The 20,865-nt window shown below is 46.0% G+C and overlaps 1 protein-coding gene across 12 annotated transcripts in view; it reads right to left on the bottom strand.

Annotated features, from left to right (window-relative positions):
- rapgef1b (Rap guanine nucleotide exchange factor (GEF) 1b) overlaps positions 1-1,033 on the bottom strand; it is a 35,488-nt gene extending 34,455 nt beyond the window's left edge. For all 12 annotated transcript variants that reach the window (XM_068706668.1, XM_068706674.1, XM_068706675.1 and 9 more), the window contains exon 1: positions 775-1,033. In XM_068706668.1, the coding sequence (XP_068562769.1) occupies positions 775-802 (28 nt within the window). In that variant the 5' untranslated portion in view covers positions 803-1,033. The remainder of the gene's footprint in view (positions 1-774) is intronic.
- Positions 1,034-20,865: the final 19,832 nt, after the last annotated feature.

The raw sequence follows: 20,865 nt of genomic DNA, 5'->3' as shown, positions 1-20,865 counted from the left end.
AACACAAACACAAATACGCACGAAAGTCTTGGGCGTGAACGCGTTTCAACTCAAGTGTACTAGGTAACAACGTAGCTAGCGGTGGCTAGTGGAAGGCTAACGTTTGGGCTAGCTGTTGCTAGCTACCGTTACAACCCTGTTTTTAAACAAAAATGTGAGTTAGCTATTTGACAACAAAGAAGAAGGGCTTTTACACCCCGTCCTCATTGATATACATTATATTAAAACGTTTCTTCCCGTGTGAAAAGCTGAGATTTGTTCTTTGAATGTTAGCTTCCAAACAATCAAACCAGGGTTTATTTACGACCGAGGAGCGGGGAGAGGATTGAGAAATGCCGGTGGAGTGAGCTAACGTTACGGGACGATATCGCATTGAAAGGGCATCACATCTGTGTCGCCACATTGCTGTAGTAACACCGCGTTAACCAGCTAGTTAACTCTACTAAAGCACGAGGGTTGAAAAAAACGGTGCAGAAAATTTATATATGCTATATTTATATATTATATATAATATGCTATTACCAGCTAGCTGACACGGTGCTGCTTTATTTTCACTGGATAGCCGAGAAAAAGAACAATCCATGAGGCCCAATTAAACCACCATTTACACCCAAACACATTCGTCCAACGTTGCCCGGACCCCCGTGTATTTGGGTCCATAGACCCCCACGTTTTTTGTTTTTGATACATCCGCGTCCCGCGTGAGGAATACCGTTATACATATATATCCCGAGGTGCAGCGGTGTGCTGGAGTCTAAGCCGGGCACCACTTACCTTGCTTGCTCTCTATTTTTCCCGACATTTTCGTAGCCAGCAGCTGTGATCCCACTCGCAGTTCAACAGTAAAACGTTAAGCTACAGACGAGCCTCGCCGTTTTAGTCTCCTCCGATTATTCCCTCATTGTCGACACACCGTTGTGTCCATGAGATGATTCCGCTGGCGGTTAATATAACATATTTATAGGCCACACACATTGGTACGGTCTAAAAAAACGGTCTCTGTCCGTCTCCGGGTATTTTTCTCTGGATACACACCACACACACACACACACACACACACATTGGTAATGTCTTGAACCTAGAGTCGGGCAGAGAGCCCTCATCCAGTGGAGCAGCGCCCCCTGGCGGGAGGAATTAGCCACGTCAAGCTGTCAACAAGAGGATGGGCGTGTTTCAATGTGCATGCAACTTTGAGTTGTCGGTGTGTTTTCAGGGCTAAGTGGCGGTGCGGTGCATTTGTGTGTGAAGATTAACGTGCAAGCCTGAGCAGTGGCAAGTTTTGCACATACTAATTATGAGCTTCATTTATCCAGCACTTCTTCTAAGTCCATTAGAAGGCGGATCCGGCGTTAAAAACAGTGCAGGACTGCAATGATGCAAATAAAATCAGACAATAAAATAATACAAAAAATAAAAAGGGTAAAAATCCTGGCCTACAATAAGACACAAAACAATAATAATAATAAAATACATTAGGCATGATAGGAATAAAACGTGTGCTAGCAGTAATCTATCTATCTATGTTGACTTATATTGGTGCTCCAGTAAGCAAAATCAAATCTCAAAGTATTCTATGTGCTTCAGCTACTGTCAGATGATAGATACATAGATTTGGAAGAAAAAGAAAAACAAGCATAAAGCGCTGTAGGAAAGCTTGAGAGTCTGTTACATGACCCAGTTAGGCTGTAGTCCATGACATCACACGGTCATTTCTGACCTCGTCATCGATCTCGATCACTGAAATGACAGAAACTGTTCGGCTGTTCAGAAAATAAGCTGTAACAGACTCTAAACATACAGATTAAATGGATGACTTAACTTAAAGCATTAACGTCCTTTAGGTTGTTTGCTCGTAATCACACTGTGTCTGTGGTTGCTCCTCTGACAGTATTGTTGGCGTACGTGTGTATTCCTCTCTAACACCATCTTTCCACAGAAAATACCTGACGTCTGTGCAACATTTTCCTGGCAAGTGCTCTACATCTTCTTTCTAAGAATGTTATTTTGGTCCGTACAGTTGTTCTCGCCCTTCATGGCAGCCTGTTTTTTCACAGCTCTACTTTTGTGCACATGTGTTCCTTTGTCAGGTCATGGTATTCATCATCATTCAGTGCTTACACTGATCAGACATGTCCTTACCATGTTGGCTCAGAATGTTGCGCTCCATCGTAACCCTCAGTATCTGCAGGGTTTCCCTGAGGAAAGATGTGGTCAGTGATCAGTTCAGTGAGTAGATGCATGAACAATAGTGAAACCTCTGCTCTTTTACACATAAACGTCTTCACTCAAACAGTGTTTTGTGGGAGCAACTGAGAGTTTAATGTCTCACTAAAGAACACTTTGACGGACCCGGGGATCAAACTGCCAACCTTGCGGTTAAAGGCTCTACCTACGGAGCCACAGCCACTGATGCGTGTTTGATGCACCGTCATTGGCCGTGTTAGCTCGGGCATCAGCTCCACCTGTTGCGGTTGAAAGCAGAACTACATTCTATTCATTTTACCTTCACCCGATCTTCACTAATCAACTGGAAAAAGTTCAGCAATAAATAATCTTGTTACAGACAGACGAGCTCAATGAGGGGTGAATCCTTTCACTTATTGTAACCTTAAACATTGTGATTGAAAAAAAAAAAGGTTGGTTGCAAATATTGATATAAACAATGAAAACATGATCTTATCAGGAAATATATGGTTCATTTCTAAGTTTGACTTTGTCCATTTAAGGCTTAAATGGAGGCGCAGAGCCCCCTGTTGGACATACTGAGCTCTTGGCTGCATCCATCCTTTAGTTATTCTGCTATTCATCATTCCTCTACTACAACTTGTTCTTAGGACAGGAACATTAAAGGAGTGAAGCAGAGGGGGGGGGGGGGGGGGGGGGGGGGGGGGGGGGGGGGGGACTTCTGGTTTAACCCCGATTTCAGTAAACTGCTGACTACGGCTTTTGCCTGTTTAGTGCTGCACATTATCCTGGCCCATTAAGGAGCAACCATCTAGATTATGTCTCAGGCATATCAAGACGAAGCAAGCGTGCCCTGTCATCTTTTTTTTTTTTTTTTTTATGAATAATTGATCCGACTGAAAGGATCTACATTCTCTGAGTGATCTGGGTCAGCTTGTACGCTTTTGAGATGCGCTCGCGGAAAAGAAAAAAAAAAGCAGAGGCACGTATTGGAGAAAACAACTGAGATAAAGGGTTCGTCGCATGTTGTCGAATACTTCTTCTCTGGAGCCCGGCGCAGCCTACCTCATCATCAACCTTATTTAATCAGCTATCAAGCCGAGGCCTCGGGAGTCAAGGGTTCATATTTGCACTGGCTGTCATTATGCCTGCTCCCTTGTGCTTGCACAGCAGAAACCACACCCATTATAACAAGTGCGAAGTGCCTTCTCTATATGTGTGTACGTGTGTGTGTGTGTGTGTGTGTGTGTGTGCACTGGTGAGAATGTGTGGGCGTGAGTGGTGGAGGGGAAGGAGTGGAAATACCTTCCTTGAGGCCATGATAAAGTCACACAGGGGAAGACAATGAGCTCCTGAGCAGAGGGAGGACTTGTCAGGACAGGATTAGAGCAGCTCTGTTTTGAGTGTCTTAACGTTCCTCGATAGGCAACACTCACAGCGTCAGCACTGCGGCGTGAGTGAGCCTAGCAGGCGTCTGACTCAAAGGTCAATTGCACAATTGTAAGATTGTAAAATTATAAAAGAAATAAAAGATTGACATCCATCGCTTTAGCTAATCAAATGGTGTCCTTCAGGTCACACAGGTCTCACAGCCATGCACTGAAGCTCTATGCTGCCATCTAATGGCTACGCAGAGAAGCACAGAGCGACCGCTGCCATCACACTTTGTGCCACAGAGCGGTGCTCACAAACTACTTATCAGGGTTTTTGTGTGTGTGTGTGTGTGTGTGTGTGTGTGTGTGTGTGTGTGTGTGTGTGTGTGTGTGTGTGTCGGTAGCTCGGCTTCATGCACCCTGTGGTGGTTTATTGTTGGAACGTATGGGCGGGTAGAGGGGGGAGTGCTGATGAAATGTAATTTGAGCCCAATGTAATGTGATTGCTGTTTTCTTGATGACATTCACTGAAACAATAAAGTTGAGCTGAGAGCAGGGATTTAGATCAGAGGCAAGGCCTTCAAGGAAAGTCAATAACAGACACATGAACTACATTATGTGATTAATAAGTTGTCTTACGCTGCTGTTCTAACTACTCTAAATTGACAGAGATTATTTGAAACGAGCTTGAATCAATCACCAGGGCTCAGATATTCCGGATCGAAATGTTTAATTTATGTGGGAAGCCTCATACTGGTTTTGGACTGGGAAGTTTCACACTGGGCTTAGAGAGTCTGGTTCTGCCGGGCACGGTTTCACGGCGGAGAGGGCAGAGAGAGGAGAAGCGAGACAGTTTTGTTAGCCGAGAGTTGTCAGTGGGAGCCGGGAGAAGAGCGGCGTTTGATCTCGGCGGTGGTGGGCGTGTGATGCGGAGCTCAAACACAGTTTAAGGCTCTGTTAACCTTGGCCAGCGGTCAGGGCCCTCCGTCTGTCTCACATCTGAGAGTTGGGGAAAGAGGGAGGGGATCAGCGAGGCTTAAACGACTGAATACATTTATCTGAGAAGGAGGGGGGGAAAAAAATACCTCCACAACAATCGGGGGTCCTCTGTCTTTGCCCCCTTTTGTTAACAATTGAGGGATTTTTCATGGTGGAATAAAGACGGACGGAGGCATCAATACAGGGGGGGGGGGGGGGGGGTTGGACGCAAGTCAGTGTGGATTGAAGATGGGCGTTGGATGAAGAGGACAAGGTGTCTAGGTCATAACCTACTCAATGCTGCACGAGAACAGAGCACTCTGTCACTGCCACAAACAAACACACGGAGACACGTGTTGACAAGGTCGGGGGAAATTAGACAACGGGGTCGTTGACAGGAGCTATGGACAAACAAACGGAGCGTCTCACGCTTCCCAATACTCACAGGAGATAAAAACACAAATCTTAAAACATATAAATAAGTATATAAGGTAGGTTTTATGTACGAGGGCACACACACACACACACACACACACACACTCTTACTGCACACATTTGTGCATGCATAGACATACAGTAGGAATTATTTATGTGCTGAGACAGGCATTGTTGTGCTGCTCTTTGGAGCGCTACAGGGCGGCGGCCCTGGCTTTTAGGAAAGCACAGCTGCCTGCCTTTCAAGAACGCTCCGTCCTATCACCATGACAGTGAAGGTCTCATTCTCCAAACTCTCTCTCTCTCTCTCTCTCTCTCTCTCTCTCTCCGTCTTTCTCCCTCCTCTCTATTCCTCGCGGTGCTTTTCAAACGGCGGGGTCAGCCGACTCTTCGTGGTGGGACCCTCCGCTCCACTGTGCCGGTCCTTCCAGTGCTCCCGACTGACATTTAAAGTCCAGGGCCAGGCTAAAGAGGGTCAAAGAGCATGAAATGAGGCTGGCCACAGGGGGTGCACATGTGAGACCCTCGACCACTCCCCATCTCGCACCTCCACCGCCATTAGCCAGCCGGAGTCCCCGGGGGTCTGCAGGCGCCCTCAGCCGCAGAGGGTGAGCTCCAGGCTCTGGGTGTAACAAAGAGCAGGGGGGGGGGGGGGTGTAGAGGCCAACCCTGTGATGTAGCGACACAGAGAACAATTCCACTTCCTCAGCTTCGGTTCCACTGTCTACTTCTCTTTCTAGAGGACTAAATGTCAGTGTCCATCCTTTCCTTTATTCTGCTCAGCAGGTCTGAGGCATTTAAAGAGTGTTTGAGGCTTCAGTGACACCTACATGTTTTTACCCCTCTTGCACACAACTCGTCTAACGTCACTCTTGTGTTTATTCTTCTTCAGGAACATTTCAATTTTCATCAACTCACCCTTTTTATTTTTTGTGTGTGTGTGTGTGTTTCAAATCCCACTCTGTGAAATCTGCCCTCTGGGTGACTTCCTCTTCACACAACTCATCGCACCCTCAGTGTGTTATGCTGGTCAGTTGTACCGGTAGGTGTTATCAGTGGATATGGAAGCTGACCAGGATGCGTCATCGTCTATTCACACTAGTCCTGCCCAGTTTTGACAGCAGCATGTCATTATGAACTGGTCTGGTCCGTGGGTGTCGCACTTAAGTTGGTGCCAGCTCACGGGTGAGGGGGTTACTGAGCTGCTGGCCTAACGAGTCCTTGCAGTCGGCTGCCTCGCGCTCCAACGCGCAATCCGCACCGGGTGCCGTTTAACGGGATCAGCGGTTGAGGCTGTGAGTAACTGAATTAGGATTGTGCGGCCCGAAGCTAAAGCTGCCTGACGGCGCCTTGGCCAAAAGAAGACGAGGAAGTTTGTGGTAAAAGTGAAAGAGGTGAGGCAAGCCCACGAGTTACTTTACCCATAATGATCTCAGATGAATCAAACTGTGACGCACCATTAAGTTTTACAAACTTCAAAAGAAGCGTCGAATGCATGCGTCTTTAATGCGCATTGCTGCTTGAATGTGTCGCTGCATGTGTACAGTACGGTCCAGAGAGTGTGCTCATTCATAAATACATGAGGCGCTACGATGGAAAAAAAAACGAAAAGCAGGACTTTAGCTTTGCATTTTTCAGGTCCAGCCCAGCCAGTCGCACACTGAGAGCAAAGCTGTGCCCCAGTTATGCTTCATATTTGCTTCTAACCGGGATTCAGTTTGTGTGAAAGCACAACACCACTCTCAATGTCAGTGTGAATGCTAAATACGCTTCATTGTTGAGCATCGTGTTGAGATTCTCATCACAGCTGGAAACACTGAACTTCTGGATGGTGGTGAGAAGGCCTCATGAATATTAAATACATATTAATTGTTTGCAAAAAAACCCCATTTTGCTTTCTCTTTGTTAAGTTTCCAAAATCATAGTTTGATTGATGTTTGTTGGCGCAGGTTCTGTATCAATGTTAGAACAAAAACAGCAAAGTGCATGAATTCTTTGAGCAGTAACTGTCAACAACAGCACAGCATGAAGTTTAATACGGAGTGAAAAATTGTGTTAGTATACTGGGTGGAAGTGGGACACAGTTTAAGTCAGGTCCTGTTGCTCGCACTGCCTAAAAAAAATACAATGTGACAGCCCATTATTAATGTAGAACTGCCCTACTTACCTACACACACACACACACACACACACACACACACACACACACACGTATTGCTCACAGTGAACGGCTCACCGGCAATTTTAACATTTCACTAAACTACTTTGACATAAATTTTCGCTGCTCAGGAAAATAAAAGGAGCGCCGTCTCCTCTAACTCAGCCTATTTCTTTCCAGGCTAATAATAATGGGGAAGGGGGTGGAATCCGGAAAAAAAAACCCAGCACACACACACACACACACACACACTCTGCAGAAGGCAGGGAAAGCCCTGGACATGTTGCCGGTCTATCGCAGAGCTAACACAGATTGACAGATAAACACACACTCCCATTCGTTCCTGTGGGAAATTTAGAATCTCTAATCCACCTGATCGTATTGTCTGTGGGAAGGAGCCAGGGTGTCTAGAAGAAACCCAAATGTACGGAGGGAGAACAAACAGGATGAGGACCGAACCTTGTGGCTGTGACCTAAACAGTGTCATTGATTCCTCCGAGGTTAAACCACCTCTTCACCTCCAGCTCAACCTTGTCAATCTGACCTTTAATATGTACTTTAAATGCATATTTGTTTTACATGCGACGCATTGAGGACATGCTGATTTATGTGTCATTAGAAAAGCTCAAAGGTTTGCAACACTACCAAAGGAAGAAGCTGATTATTTTCCCAGGAGAACAGTGTTATTCTAATATTTCATATCATAGATCGTATATCTCCATGCTCATGAGCCACATGATTTGTCTTATTACTATTTTTAGGCTTTGACTTCATTCTCTGTGTGCATATTGTATTAATGCATGTACAGTATATTAACGTCATGTTGAATAAAGCGCTCTTATTGCATCTTAACTTTGGGTATGAACAGTATAACGTCTATGCGTGATGTGAAAGGTGCTGCTCGTCGTGACCCTGCAGCTCCGTTGAGCTCTTTAGAGTCTTTCAGCTCATGGTTTCGGTTTACGGTCCGCCACCAAAACCATGAACAACAGGCAGCTCATCATCACTGAGAAAGCTGTGATGCACTCAGCGTATACGCCGCCCACCCGGCTGGATTAGAAAATAAGCAACAGTTCACAAACATGTTAATCGTATCAGCTTTAAAAAGTACAGCTTGTTCTGCTGCTACCAAACAAACAGCATCTATGAATACTGCTTTAAGAAAGTGTTTAAACTTCAAACAGTGTTAAGATTAGTATATATTTTTAATTACAATTTTATAAATAAATCCCTTGAAATAAACTCAAAGGGGTCCGTAAAAGTAGATGAAAAAGAGTTTCTTCATGCAAAATTGTGGATATTATCATGACACTACGGTGCATCAAAAGACTGTTTATACTACCCCCCCCCCAGCCCTATGCACCTGCACACACACTCACACTCACAGACACGTGCGCTACACAAACACACTGTGTAGTAAGCCTGTGAAGTATGTGTGAGGCAAAGCAGAAGACGGACGTGAAACGTGGGGACAAAAAGAAAGAACACCCTCCTCATTATCTCCCTCACAGTCAGTCAGCAAACACTAAACACCGACGCAGAGAGGAAAAAAAAAAAAAAGGCAACTACAAGAAGAGGAAGGGAGGCAGCAGTTCTGCCAGCGCTGTGTTGACAACTTTCCAGGAGCTGATTTAGCGAAGGAAGCTACATCTGTTGAGCTCCAGCGACAGCTATTGGGTTGTTCCGGGCTGCTTTTTGCTCTGATTGTGCTGCAATCAACTTTTTCCCCCCCCATGTAGACGGAGTAACCTAGTTTGCTCCGCAGACTGCGAGGAAAGCAACCTGGTCCCCCTGAGCCGCTCAGCCCGGGCGTCGGGCGTCGTGGCAGATATTAGTGTCTGTTTAATTGGCAAAAAACTAAAACTGCAACCTGCATCCCACTCTCCTGCAGCAAGGCGCACAGGCGGCCGATGCCCACGATAACACACCAGAACCAGATCGACGCACACTCACTCCACACTCAGTCTCTCTGAAGTATCAATCAGTGGTTAGAGCGACGCTTTCAACAGAAGCCAGGTACCGAGCGAAGGCGAGGAAAGGCTGAGACGGGCCTTCAAAAGGCAGAAATGTTCGGACAGCTTGTGAGAGAGCGGGAAAAAAAAAAAAAAAAACGCACGCTTGCTCCGGGGGAACGGGTCACTGCGCAGTTCTGGTACGTTTATGACACGACTGCACGAGTGGAAAGGCTGCACGCCGAGTGCAGGTGTGTCATGTTTAATGTATGATATGCATCGAGAGGTCACTACAGTGTGACGCCGTCTGTCACACAACGTCCCTTACGGCTCATCCGTCACAAGACTAGCTCCCTTTAGACGTCCGCTCCGCGCATGTTCTCACACTCGTCTACTACTCTTGTCCTGTGCGATATGGACACTATCAGCCCGAGGAGTAGAAAGGTTTTAAAAGGTTACGAAAGCTGCATGCGTTCGCCGGTCTGTGCGTTGAGGAGGAACAGAGTCGCACCGAGAGATTTGGATCCGACAGTCGTCTTGTTGCTCGACGTCATCGTTAAACAACAATCGTTAAAGCGGACAGACGGACGGATCACCTGCTCATCCCGCTCATCACCTCCGAGGTCAACCTTTGTGTGCAGGTGAATGAACACTGGTGTTTGAACCCACGCAGGTGTGTTTGTCTGTAGACTACAAAAGCGGGGGAGAATGTTGAGACGGGAAGTGTGCTGTTTGTTTTGTCCTGCTCTCTTTGTCCTCAGCTGATCAAGTTCCCACCCGGGCATCTTGTCCGAGGCCGAGGGAACGAGTATCCAGGAAGCTGCTCCAGGTGAACACGCAGACAGGAAACACAGGAAACCGATCATGTCATTAGGGTTATATCATCTCGTCTTCGGACAAAGACTGCAAATTAGTAAACTGGTGGTGTGGAGTTCACGCCGCATGTCTATACATGCATATATTTGCCTGTTTATTAGGTACCCTGAGCTAAAACTAAAGCGACCTACAAACAACACAACAAACTGGTCTAGAGAAGTGCTGATTCAACTCTACCATCATTTTGGAGGCTGCAGTTTGTGGCGCTGTTGAGTTGTATTGCTGTTTCTATTATTTTGTCCATACCACTTATGTCAATGAGGGTAGGCGAAATAACAGAAACACCTTTCTGGGAGATGCTATACATGTACAGTTCAACAGCAGCGGCACAAAACTACCAGCTAAGAAACGGGAACAAATCCCATGTTAAATTATGTTTATCTTATTAGAACAGACTCGGTGGCACATTTAACATTTCCGTGCTTTCTGTCTGTGAGACTTTCCTCCATTGTTGCTATTTTAATGGCACAAATGTTGCATAATGTTGTATCATAACCTTAAAACCACTGGCCTGGGAGAAATGCAGATACACAGTAAGGAAACATAAAGAAGGGACAAAGTGATAACAATATAAAAGCACAATAATCTAAATCAAACAATAGTCCTAAAGCCATTTCAACATCTGAATCTATGAAAGCCCTTTTAAATGTATCACACGCGCGTAAAGAAATTAGCACAGCTTTAAAGCCGTTTGTTTCACACTCACTTGTGAACGAGCCTTTCATGTGCGGGCCAGCGTTTGTTGGAAACAGGCATTCGGGTTCGGAGAGCTCTTAGTGCACGGCTGCTGATGGATGTCACCAAACTGGCACGATCACAGAGGAAAGTTGTGGTGCGATCCGGATGCGGATCTCCTCCAGTGAGAGCCAAAAAAACGGCCGTGTATACGAGCGATAAATAAGATGGAAATAGCCCACAGTGTCCGGCTCACGGGCCCGGCTGCCCCGCTCTTTGATATCTGGTCCTAATGAGCTTTCAGAACACAGCCAGAGATGAGAAGACGGGCCTTGATTCTGGGGCAGACGTGGGGGTAAGAACCGCTATAAGAAGGCCTAAGATGTTGCCTCGACTAACATTAGTATTCCCCTAAGTATTCACAGCTACATTTGTAAAACCTGCCCACCCAACTCTCCGGAGCAAGGTCACTTTCATCATTATGTGCTAAGTTATAGCCTACAGAGGGCTTAAAGGGATTGAAAACCATACATTTGTTTATGATACAAAAAGCCTTTTCTACTGTAAACAGCTTAATAATGTCAATAATTCCCTTTGTAGATGTGGCAGCCCCCCCCCCCCCCCCGCCCACCCATGGGTGAATCTAGTAGTTGAATTTGTTGGGAAGGATTAAGCACTAAACCACCGTTGGGCTGAGACACTGCCAGGGGAAAAATATTTGTTAAACTGCAAAGTGCTTGTGTACAGCACATTCAGTTAAAAGCAAAAAGCCCTCTCTGAGAATATGCAGCTGGATATGCAATCAAAAAGAATATTTAATGCCCCCCCCCCACCCCCACCCCCCTCCTCCTCTCGTTCAAAATTCAGCACGCGGTGCACTCTGGAATGCTCATGCTCTCCTTTGCTGGTGACAGGCATATATGAGCTCTCCGCATATTAGCCTCATATCACTCACATAGGGCGGATTCGTGCGCATCATTAGAGACCACGCGCCAGACATCGCTGTGACGAAGCGGCTCCGCAGAACGGGAGAGGCCAGCGATCGCTTCTCTAACAATGCTAAAAGAATATGATTTTGCTAATCACAGGCAGGTTATTTATGGACAAACAAATGAATTAAAGCTGATTGAAGTCCCCCCCCAGTTGAAGGAGAGGCAGACTCTCTCTTTTTTTTTTTTTTATTGATGATGAAACACTTTTGGGATCCAGTCATCTTTCTACGTGGGACTCATTGGAAGTGCTTAATGATACCCAAGCCCTCTCAAAGGCTGCAGAAGCAGCAGGACATCAAAGAGCGGATGACAGACAGACAGACTCTGAGTTGCATGTTAAAAGCCCATTCCTCTTTAAAATGAAAGTAAAACACACACACACACACACACACACACACACACACACACACACACACACACACACACACACACACACACACACAGATGTGCGCATCACCACCCCACGGGATGATCTCATCATCCGTCCCCATCTCTCAGTGGTGAAACACTACTTCCACCTTAAGACACACACACTGCTACAGCCATCTTTCTTCAAATCGTTTTTGATTTAATTCTCTTTTTTTTTTTCTTCTTCTTCTTCATACTCTTCAAACGGCTCGTGCTCAGGCATAGCCAGGCATGTTTTTGCATCATTAGGAGCCGGTGGGTGTATTTGAAGACGGACTAATGACAGCTCGGCTCTCCGGCTCAAACGAGAGCCATTGCTCATTTACCCAAATAGACACATGGATAGATGGTGGGGGGTGGGGGGTGGGGTCGTAATGATGTAGCCTTATCAAACATTCTCCAACACAAGCCAGATGACACGACATCAGACTCGAGCCATTTAAATCACAGTCACGGATTTTGGTGTGTGACAACTGTAAGGCATGTTAATGCGTATTTTTCAGGACAGTAAATCAATTGGGCCTCGCCACTTACACGCCGCTGTCTCCCGGGATGAATGGTGGGAATGATCAAGAGGAGCGATGACGTAAAATGAGGAGCGTCGCTGCGATGCGATGAATTTACTGGCAGCTGCGATTCACAATGCCTCAGAGAGACGCGCGGCCTCCTTCGCGATCTATACGTCTCTCCTCAATCTGCCTCCTTATCCGCTTCTGGTCTTCTTCCAAATTCCCGAAGCAGTTCGCACAACCGATGCAAACGCACCGACACACTCCACGAGCGCATCGATGTGGACCTCTGCCAGGAATCAACACCTCTCTCTCTCTCTCTCTCTCTCTCTCTCTCTCTCTCTCTCTCTCTCTCTCTCTCTCTCTCTCTCTCTCTGCTTTCCCAATCCTCACCACTTCACCGGATCTCCCTGCCCTGCAGTTGTTTTGCCGCCCTCGGGTCCCATCCTGTTTGTGTCTGCCTGGTAAAAGTAAAAAGTGTCCCTTTGCTAACTGCTTGGAAGTAGACGCCGCAGTTGAAATCACAACTTGTTGACACTTCATAAGGTCCCCCCTGAACCCTGCTTCTGCAGCAGCCCAAGGCGATACAGATTAGACCCTAATATGTATTGATCCCTGCCCCCCCCCCCCCCCCCCCCCCTCCTCATCTTCACACATACCGGATGTGTGGGTGTGGTGTGTGTGTGTGTGTGTGTGTGTGTGTGCGCGGACCCTGTGCTGTAGAATTTGTGTACAATTTGTGAGCGGCTGCCCCCACATACACAGCTTGTTTACGCACCTTACCCAACCTGCTTTTCTAGTTTATCCCCCCTCCCCTCCCTCCCCTCCCTCCCCCGCACTCCCCCGCCTCCCATTTTTTTATTCTGGGTCTTTCGGTGAGATTAATTCCTCTCTTCCCATCTTTGGGCTGTCAACTCAGGGCATGGAGTCATTTTTTAAAGGCCGCTGTTCTCGAAGGACGGGAGACTGATTGAGTTGTGGCCTTTTTCTGAGTGGGTAAAGAACAGGATTAATGCATAACTCTCCAAACCAACACGCTGGGAGAAAAGAAAAAAGAAAAAAAAGAAAGTGAGAAAATGTCCTGTAGGAGCGGATTAAATAACGAAAGTTTATGAACTAGAGCATTATGTACTGTGTCATTGATTCCTTATGAAGGAAAAGGGTGATCTGTTCGCAAGAAAGAGGCTTTAGACAAGTAGTGTAGGTGTAGAACAACCTTCCAAAATGAATGAGTGATCATCACAATGGTTGGTCTTTTAATGAAGAAGTGCTTAATAGCATACATTGCCCACTAAACCAAATCATAGCTTAGCAACTGTAACTAGACCATGGATGCATATTAAGGACTAGACGGGACTTTAGTATAGGAGCGATACCGAAAAAACCAAAATGAGTAACAGCGTAATGAACAGATGCACTAGAGTTTTGCTCTGAAGCAATGCACACAGCTGCAAACGTGGCCGGCTGAACATCTCACTACATTAGTTCTTCTGAGTTAGCATTTTTGCACTATTATTATTATTTTTTTTTGGTCGTTAAATATCCTTCTCGTGAATTTTGAAGCTTTTACGTGTTTTAAAAAAGGCTAAATTAGATGACAAAACGTTTGTGGAGATGATCTTGCTGAACAAAACGTGTAAATATTATTAATTTGTGTTCCACAGAGCTCAGTTTCAGCAACAATCAAAAATCCAGTGGTAAAAAAAAACATTAGCTTAGTGTCGAGTGTGATGCTAACTTTTGGATCGGCCAACAAAACTACCATTCCATCTCATCCCTCTACACTCCATCTGTCTCGGGAAGGACCGTCGATCGTAACCATTCCTACATGTTAGTGGGAGTTTTTCTTGTCCAGTGGGAAAAGGGCTTCTATGTGCTTCCTCTCTAAAACACATATTAGATGATATGTACGTTTATGTTCACGCTGCACATCATTAAGCTACTTTACGAAGGAGTGACGCATCGGAGCAACCGGCAACCGTCAACACGCTGGCTGCTCTCCGCTGTCGGAAAGGAAAGTAAATCTGCATTCACCGAGGAATTCCTGAGAACCAATGTTCTCAAGAAAGGGAGTGAATCAGAGGTTGGGCTTGCACTTTCTCATGAACTCCTCCCAACACTCCCTCACTGCTCCCTCCGCTCCCCTCCTCTATCCTTCCCGTGGCCACTAAGAGCTGAATAGCTGATTAAGCACACATTGATTAGCGCAGGCTCATTAGCATCCTGTTTGCATTGACCCCCCCCCCCCACTCACTCCACCATTTCCAAGCAGCAGCACACACACGCACACACACACACACCTACACATCTACACACACACACTCTCTCTGCCTCTTTGACTGAGCCCCCCTTGCTGCCCTGACTCAAATGGATTAACAAGCACAATATTTCTGCCAGGGACAGGAAATCACTGAACACTTGTCAGGAGGCCTGCGATCGATGGAATTCACATCATTGACCCCCTCTCGCCGCATGCGCCCCCTAACCCCCCCCCCCCCTCACCCCGTAACCCCCCCCCCCCCCCCCCCCACCGTCCCCCCCACCGTGTCCCCGACCTTTCCACTCTACCCACAGAAGCTCTTTCTCAGTCAGCGTTCCCTCACCGATTCTAGATTTACATTTCTTCACAGGCAGTCTTCATGTGGAGCTCCAACACAACCTCCTCACACACACACACGCACACACACGCGCACACACACACACACACACACACACACACACACACACACACACACACACACACACACGTATTTGACCAAAACACATCTCTTTTTCTGTGAAGTTACACTCCAAGTCGTTTAGTTTTTCCTTCTGTCTTCTCATTTTCTTATTCCCTGCAGAGCTTCAGCCATCATTGGCAGCTCTGGCTGAAGCACCATAGGGTCTCCAAGGTCAACTTAATACATTACAAGCAGTAGAGCACAGAGCACTGAGAGGCCGCGTGCATCCGTACCGGTTTGTGCATTCGTGGTCGCATTTTTACGCACATTTGCATATTTCTTTTTGGGTTACAAAAAAACTAAATCTTTTAAAAAAAAAACAAAAAAAACTGTTGCTGGCAAAAAAGGCGACTTATTCCCAAAGGCACGTACATTCAGTTCACTGAATGATGCAAGATGAAAATATCTCCGCTGGAACAGAATCAATATACACTAAAATATGTGTGTTCGGGTAGCCATCCAATTATGACACAGTTTTGTTAAAATAAAGGACAGAGAAAATAAATGTGTTGCTGATTTCTCCATCGGCCATCTGTTGCTGGAAGATTCACACAGAGAGGGAGAGAGAGGAGGGGGGGGGGGGGGGCTGCTTTGACTATTGAGCTTCATGCATTTCACACCTGTTTCTGATAAATCTCAATTGGATTCTGAGTCAATAGCCACATTTCCTTTGGGTTTTGGTAGAATTTAGCACTTACAAAAGAAAACTAGATAATGTGCTGGAAGTCCACAAGCTTTTTTTTTTGCAGAAGAAAGAGAACATTAGAGACTTATCTTGGGCTAAAAAAAAAAAAATAAAAATCAAACACAAAGGACACACCAGCATCCTGATCCCATTTCCAAGTTATAAAAGGTGCTTTTTCTTTCTTATGGGCTGAGGAGGCTCTGCGCTGTGTAAGCTCTGTGAGCCTTTCTGGAGCGGGACAAATAACCCAGCAGGCCTGGAGCCCACAGCTCAGCAAGCATTCCAACAATGCCATATTACTGCATTAATATTTAAGGTCTAATGTTTCCCTAACTGGCATTCAGACAGCTGGCTAAGGGCCTCTCACTAAAAGCATGTCAAGCCCGGCGCTCTGAGGAAATTTCACATGCCCTGTTTACTCCGGGCATTAACATGCGTCTCGGGTGATCCGATCACGAGCGGACAGCTCTAAGTACATCGGTTCACACTCGGCATTAGGATGCGTCTCGAGCGACCGCTTGTGATCGGACCTCACCTCCCCGGTCCATACGGAGACAAACTCAGACATCGTTGACGCTCGCAAAAAGACCAAATGCGTTGTTTTTAACCGGCGGGAGGCAGCAATGCACTTCCTGTTCCTACTCTGCCGGAAAATTAAAGAAGAAATCAAAAGAAGCATATTGGGTTGATCCATCGTCTTAATGCGCCCAAGATGTTTGATGTAACGCATCTCTACGGGCTCGAGATGAGAACAAAGACACAAAAAGAGAGACGCGGCATTAGTTGCATATTTTCCCCGTTGCATCCTTACCAGGGACACATCATGATGCATATTTCTGTTTACACTGTAAAGGAAGTGTTGCAGACCACCTCAGCACAGAGGCTCCAGTGATCGGATCACAATGCGTCTTGGTGGTGGTTTACGCTTGTACGGAACTGAACCTGCATAAAATGTGCTGTTAGTTCATTTATCTTAAATAATTGTACTATTTATAAAGAAAAAGGCATGATGTCACGCAGTGTGGTTTGTTTAAAGTGCAGAATGTAACAAGAAGAAAGAGCATAATCTCCCTCTTACTAATGAAAAACAATCTGTAAACTTTTCTGTGGAAAAGTTGGTGTATCAATAAAAGTCAAAATGCAATGGAAACAGATACATGTAACAATTAAATCACAGTCTACATGATGCATGTGACTTTACTGTTGCTTTAGATTGCACTCCACTGAAGAGATGAAAGATGGCGGCAGACAAACGCATCAGACCTGTGTGGAGCGAAGAGGAGACTGTAACACATGAAATAATCATAAATACCATATTTCCAACACGTTTCCTACATACAGCTTTCCACCTTTTTTGAGGTTTCACTGGCGCTCTTTTAACTACGTCATCCTAATGTGCCCTCTAATTCTGAAATGGTTTAATAGCAACTCCTAATATGCGGATAGTTGGAAACATTTGCATTTTCTTTTGCAGATTTCCTATAAATTCTGTGAACATATTTCCTACTTTCGGAAGATAATCTATTGTCAGTAGATCGTCATGGAACGTGTTTGTTGTTTCCTGCTTGTCGTCTCGTTCCACACGTTCTCGCGTCTTTAAAGCGACGGACTCACGGTAACCATGAGAAATTAAAAAGTTCACTATCATGGATTCCCCGCTTGTAGCTACCGCTGCTGCTGCGGCGTCTCAACTTTACATCTCAGCTTCTATTTGCCCTAAAAGAGAAAAGAGACAAGGGAAGAGACAGGTGGAGCCGGTTTAATACAGAGTGCTGGTAACTGGTGATATAGATGGAGTTAAGGTTTGTATGAGAGCTCAGATATTAGCAGTGAAACCCATCAGTGTCACTGGTTTCTTGGCCCCTTCTATCCGAGCCGCATGCCTGGACTGCGTTAACGAACACCATTGTGCTTCTGTTGAACCTGTAAAGTGAGAAAACCTGTTCAGGGGGGATTTCCCTGCCGTCCAATCAGTGTAATCTGGAACAGGAAGAACCAGAGGAAGGCAATTAAAACAAATTACCACTTCTCACATCTACTATCATTGAGCATTTCCCCGTCTCAGAGGACAGATAGAAACGTTTAGGAGCGCGGTGCATCATTCCAGGTGTGCTCTGCCTCCATCTGACCTTGACTCATCAACAGGCCTTTTGACCGTGACTCTGACGTCCCTCTTCCCATTCAAGTCATCGTCGCTCCGGGTGCTGCACGTGTGTCACCGCGTTTATAACCGATTGTGAAAACATTTATGATTTGAGAAAAAAAAAAACAACCTCCGGGGACACGGGTTAGTCACAGGAACGCATCATCCTGCGGCATACATTACACACCTTATGGCAACATGTTTTTCTGCTGTTTACAACGTCGCCAAGTTTTTTTTTTCCTTCTAATTTCACCTTCTGGCTTCAGTTTCCCAGTCTGTGGATCTACCTGCCCCCCCTCCTCCCCACACACACACACACACACACACACACACACAGGTGACAGCGGCGGAGCAATTAAATCCCCTGTGCCAGGATTACTTCTTAGCAAAGGTGGCGGCCGTCGACATGCATGTGTGGGAGTATTCTAATATTATGTAGGATTACACAAACGGTCAAGCGGGAGAGCTTAACAGATTTGGTGTGACATGAAATGGGAGCGGAGGCCCTTGGGGCTAATTTTGTAAGACGGGGAGGAGGAATGTTGGGGGGGGGGGGGGGGGAGCTGGCTGTGCACTGTAACTGAACTCAAAACTGCATATTAGCAGGGGGGGTGTGTGTGTGTGTGTGTGTGTGTAGCGTCTGACGTAAGTGTGTGCATGCGAACGCATGTGTATGTTCTCCTGCGTATATATTTCTGTGTGTACGGGAACGCTTGCCATAGCTGCGATGGAAGGAACAGATGGGCGGGGGAAGTGGACTCCTGTGCCTGAGGACTACTGTGGCGCTTAGGATCAGAGTGCCGCCTACGTTCCACCCTGGGCCCCAGTTACCCACTACAGCACATGGAGCCCGTCCAGCACCAGCCCATCACGGACCAGCCCCCCGCGCCATCTGTCTCCTAGGACAGACAACCCCCCTCCTTCCTCCTTCCTCCTCCTCCTCCTCCTCCTCCTTCTTCTTCTTCTTCTTCTTCTCAGCGCTGTGTCCTCGCCAGGCCCGCTCCTCCGCCACGCCACCCCCATCCCGAAAAAAAAAGCAAGAAAACAGGCCCGGCAGTCACACGGACGTTACGTGTTGCTTTTTGGAGCTCTGGGAAGACAGAAGGAATTTGGAGAGATGACTCAAGGAGGAGACGGAGAGCCAAGTGCATTTAAAGCCATACATCAAGGAGACGGAGAGATGATTTATTTATGACAAACCTGCTTCCACGCAATTATCGTTGGATAATTTGGTCACGCAGCATCTTTCAGAGAGTTTGCACAGGAGACGGGAAGAAAAGAATTTAGACAAGTTAAAGTATTCTGTGGAAAAAACACTTTTCATGATCAATAATAACGTTATTACAAAATCTGATTACGTATTGACTTCATTTCAGATTTGCGTCCAGCACACCTCACTGCTACATTGCTTCTTAGTGTCACCTAAGCACCATCTGTTAATATGAATGAATGTCAGACGAAGAGACTGGAGCTTTGAAAGAAACAGGAATGACACGGTGGCAAAGTGCTCGCAAATTTTGCCAACTATACGGGAGCTCTTGTAAAAACAATGCAACCACTCAAGCGTCAAATCTCTTTCTATTTATGTCCATTTAGACCGTCTTCTACCTCTTGTTTAGTTGTCCTTGTTTGAGTCCTTTGTGCTTTTGGTCATAGAACTTTCTTTGAGAAGGGCCTCATGAAAGAACCATTCATACCAACAGAATCATTCTTAAATGTCTCGTACGACAGATTTAGGAGACCACGTCACACTCACCAATCTTCTGGTATTTTAAATTTTCTGATAAATATGAACACGATTCACGAAAGGTTAAGAAATGAGTCATGTGCTATTAGTCTGCTGTTCTCCAAGCCTAAGTTTTTCACTCATGGATTAAACTTCATAATTATGTTGATATTATCCTGTTTGACTCAATTACAACACATCCACAACTCGTCCTTTTTCCCATTCCTTGGCTTGAGTAGGTCCCTGAATTCTGCTGGTGACGCCGTTAAAAGTAATGGACTTCCTGTTATGGACCTTCGAAAGCAGGACTTCCATATAGGACATATGGGACAGGATGCGTAGTCCTTCTGTGGCATTATTGGGGCATTACTTGTGCTAATTTAAAATTCACAGTATACTCAATTACGCAGATTTACGTTTAACGCCGGTTATTTTACGGTTATCTGATGTTTAGAGCGTTTGCTGAATTTAACGTTGCACACTAGTACGAGCTTTGTGCTTTATTTGACTCCTAACTGGACCTTAATTTGCTCAATGAACATCATGCTGTGTTGAAGAAGACTTGAAACTAGCGATTTAGACCATAAACTCATGTTTCCAATGTTTACTGAGGGAATAAATCAAGAGAGAAGTAGAGTCATTTTAGACTAGACTTCTATACAACCAGAGGAGTCGCCCCCTGCTGGTCACTAGAGAGAATGCAAGTTTTAAGACACTCCGGCAGAAGCGGAGGTTGCCGCTAAGAACAACTGTTAGTTCATTTTGACTGTTCACTCATTTTACACGATTACTAAGTTGCAGATGAGGGTCGCTCATGACAAACGTAAAGCGTTCAGCGTGTGGTTGGGCTGCATTGACGTAACCAGAGGAAACCTTTAATCAACCGTCAGCTCTGCTAGTAGCCCCTCGGCCCTGAAACCGAGGGGGAGTGTCTGAAGTCTCACGACGCCCGGCCTCTCTCTGCTTTCTACGGAGATAATGAGACAATGCCGTACTGAAGCCATGACACCACGCTGGGTGGGAAGGTCGGTCGGGGAGCGGCACGGACCGA

This window comes from Cebidichthys violaceus, unplaced genomic scaffold (genome assembly GCF_023349555.1).
Source record: "Cebidichthys violaceus isolate CVI_PGR_0920_01 unplaced genomic scaffold, fCebVio1.0.p SCAF_12, whole genome shotgun sequence".
Taxonomy (NCBI): domain Eukaryota; kingdom Metazoa; phylum Chordata; class Actinopteri; order Perciformes; family Stichaeidae; genus Cebidichthys; species Cebidichthys violaceus.
This window is presented reverse-complemented; position numbering and strand designations above follow the sequence as displayed.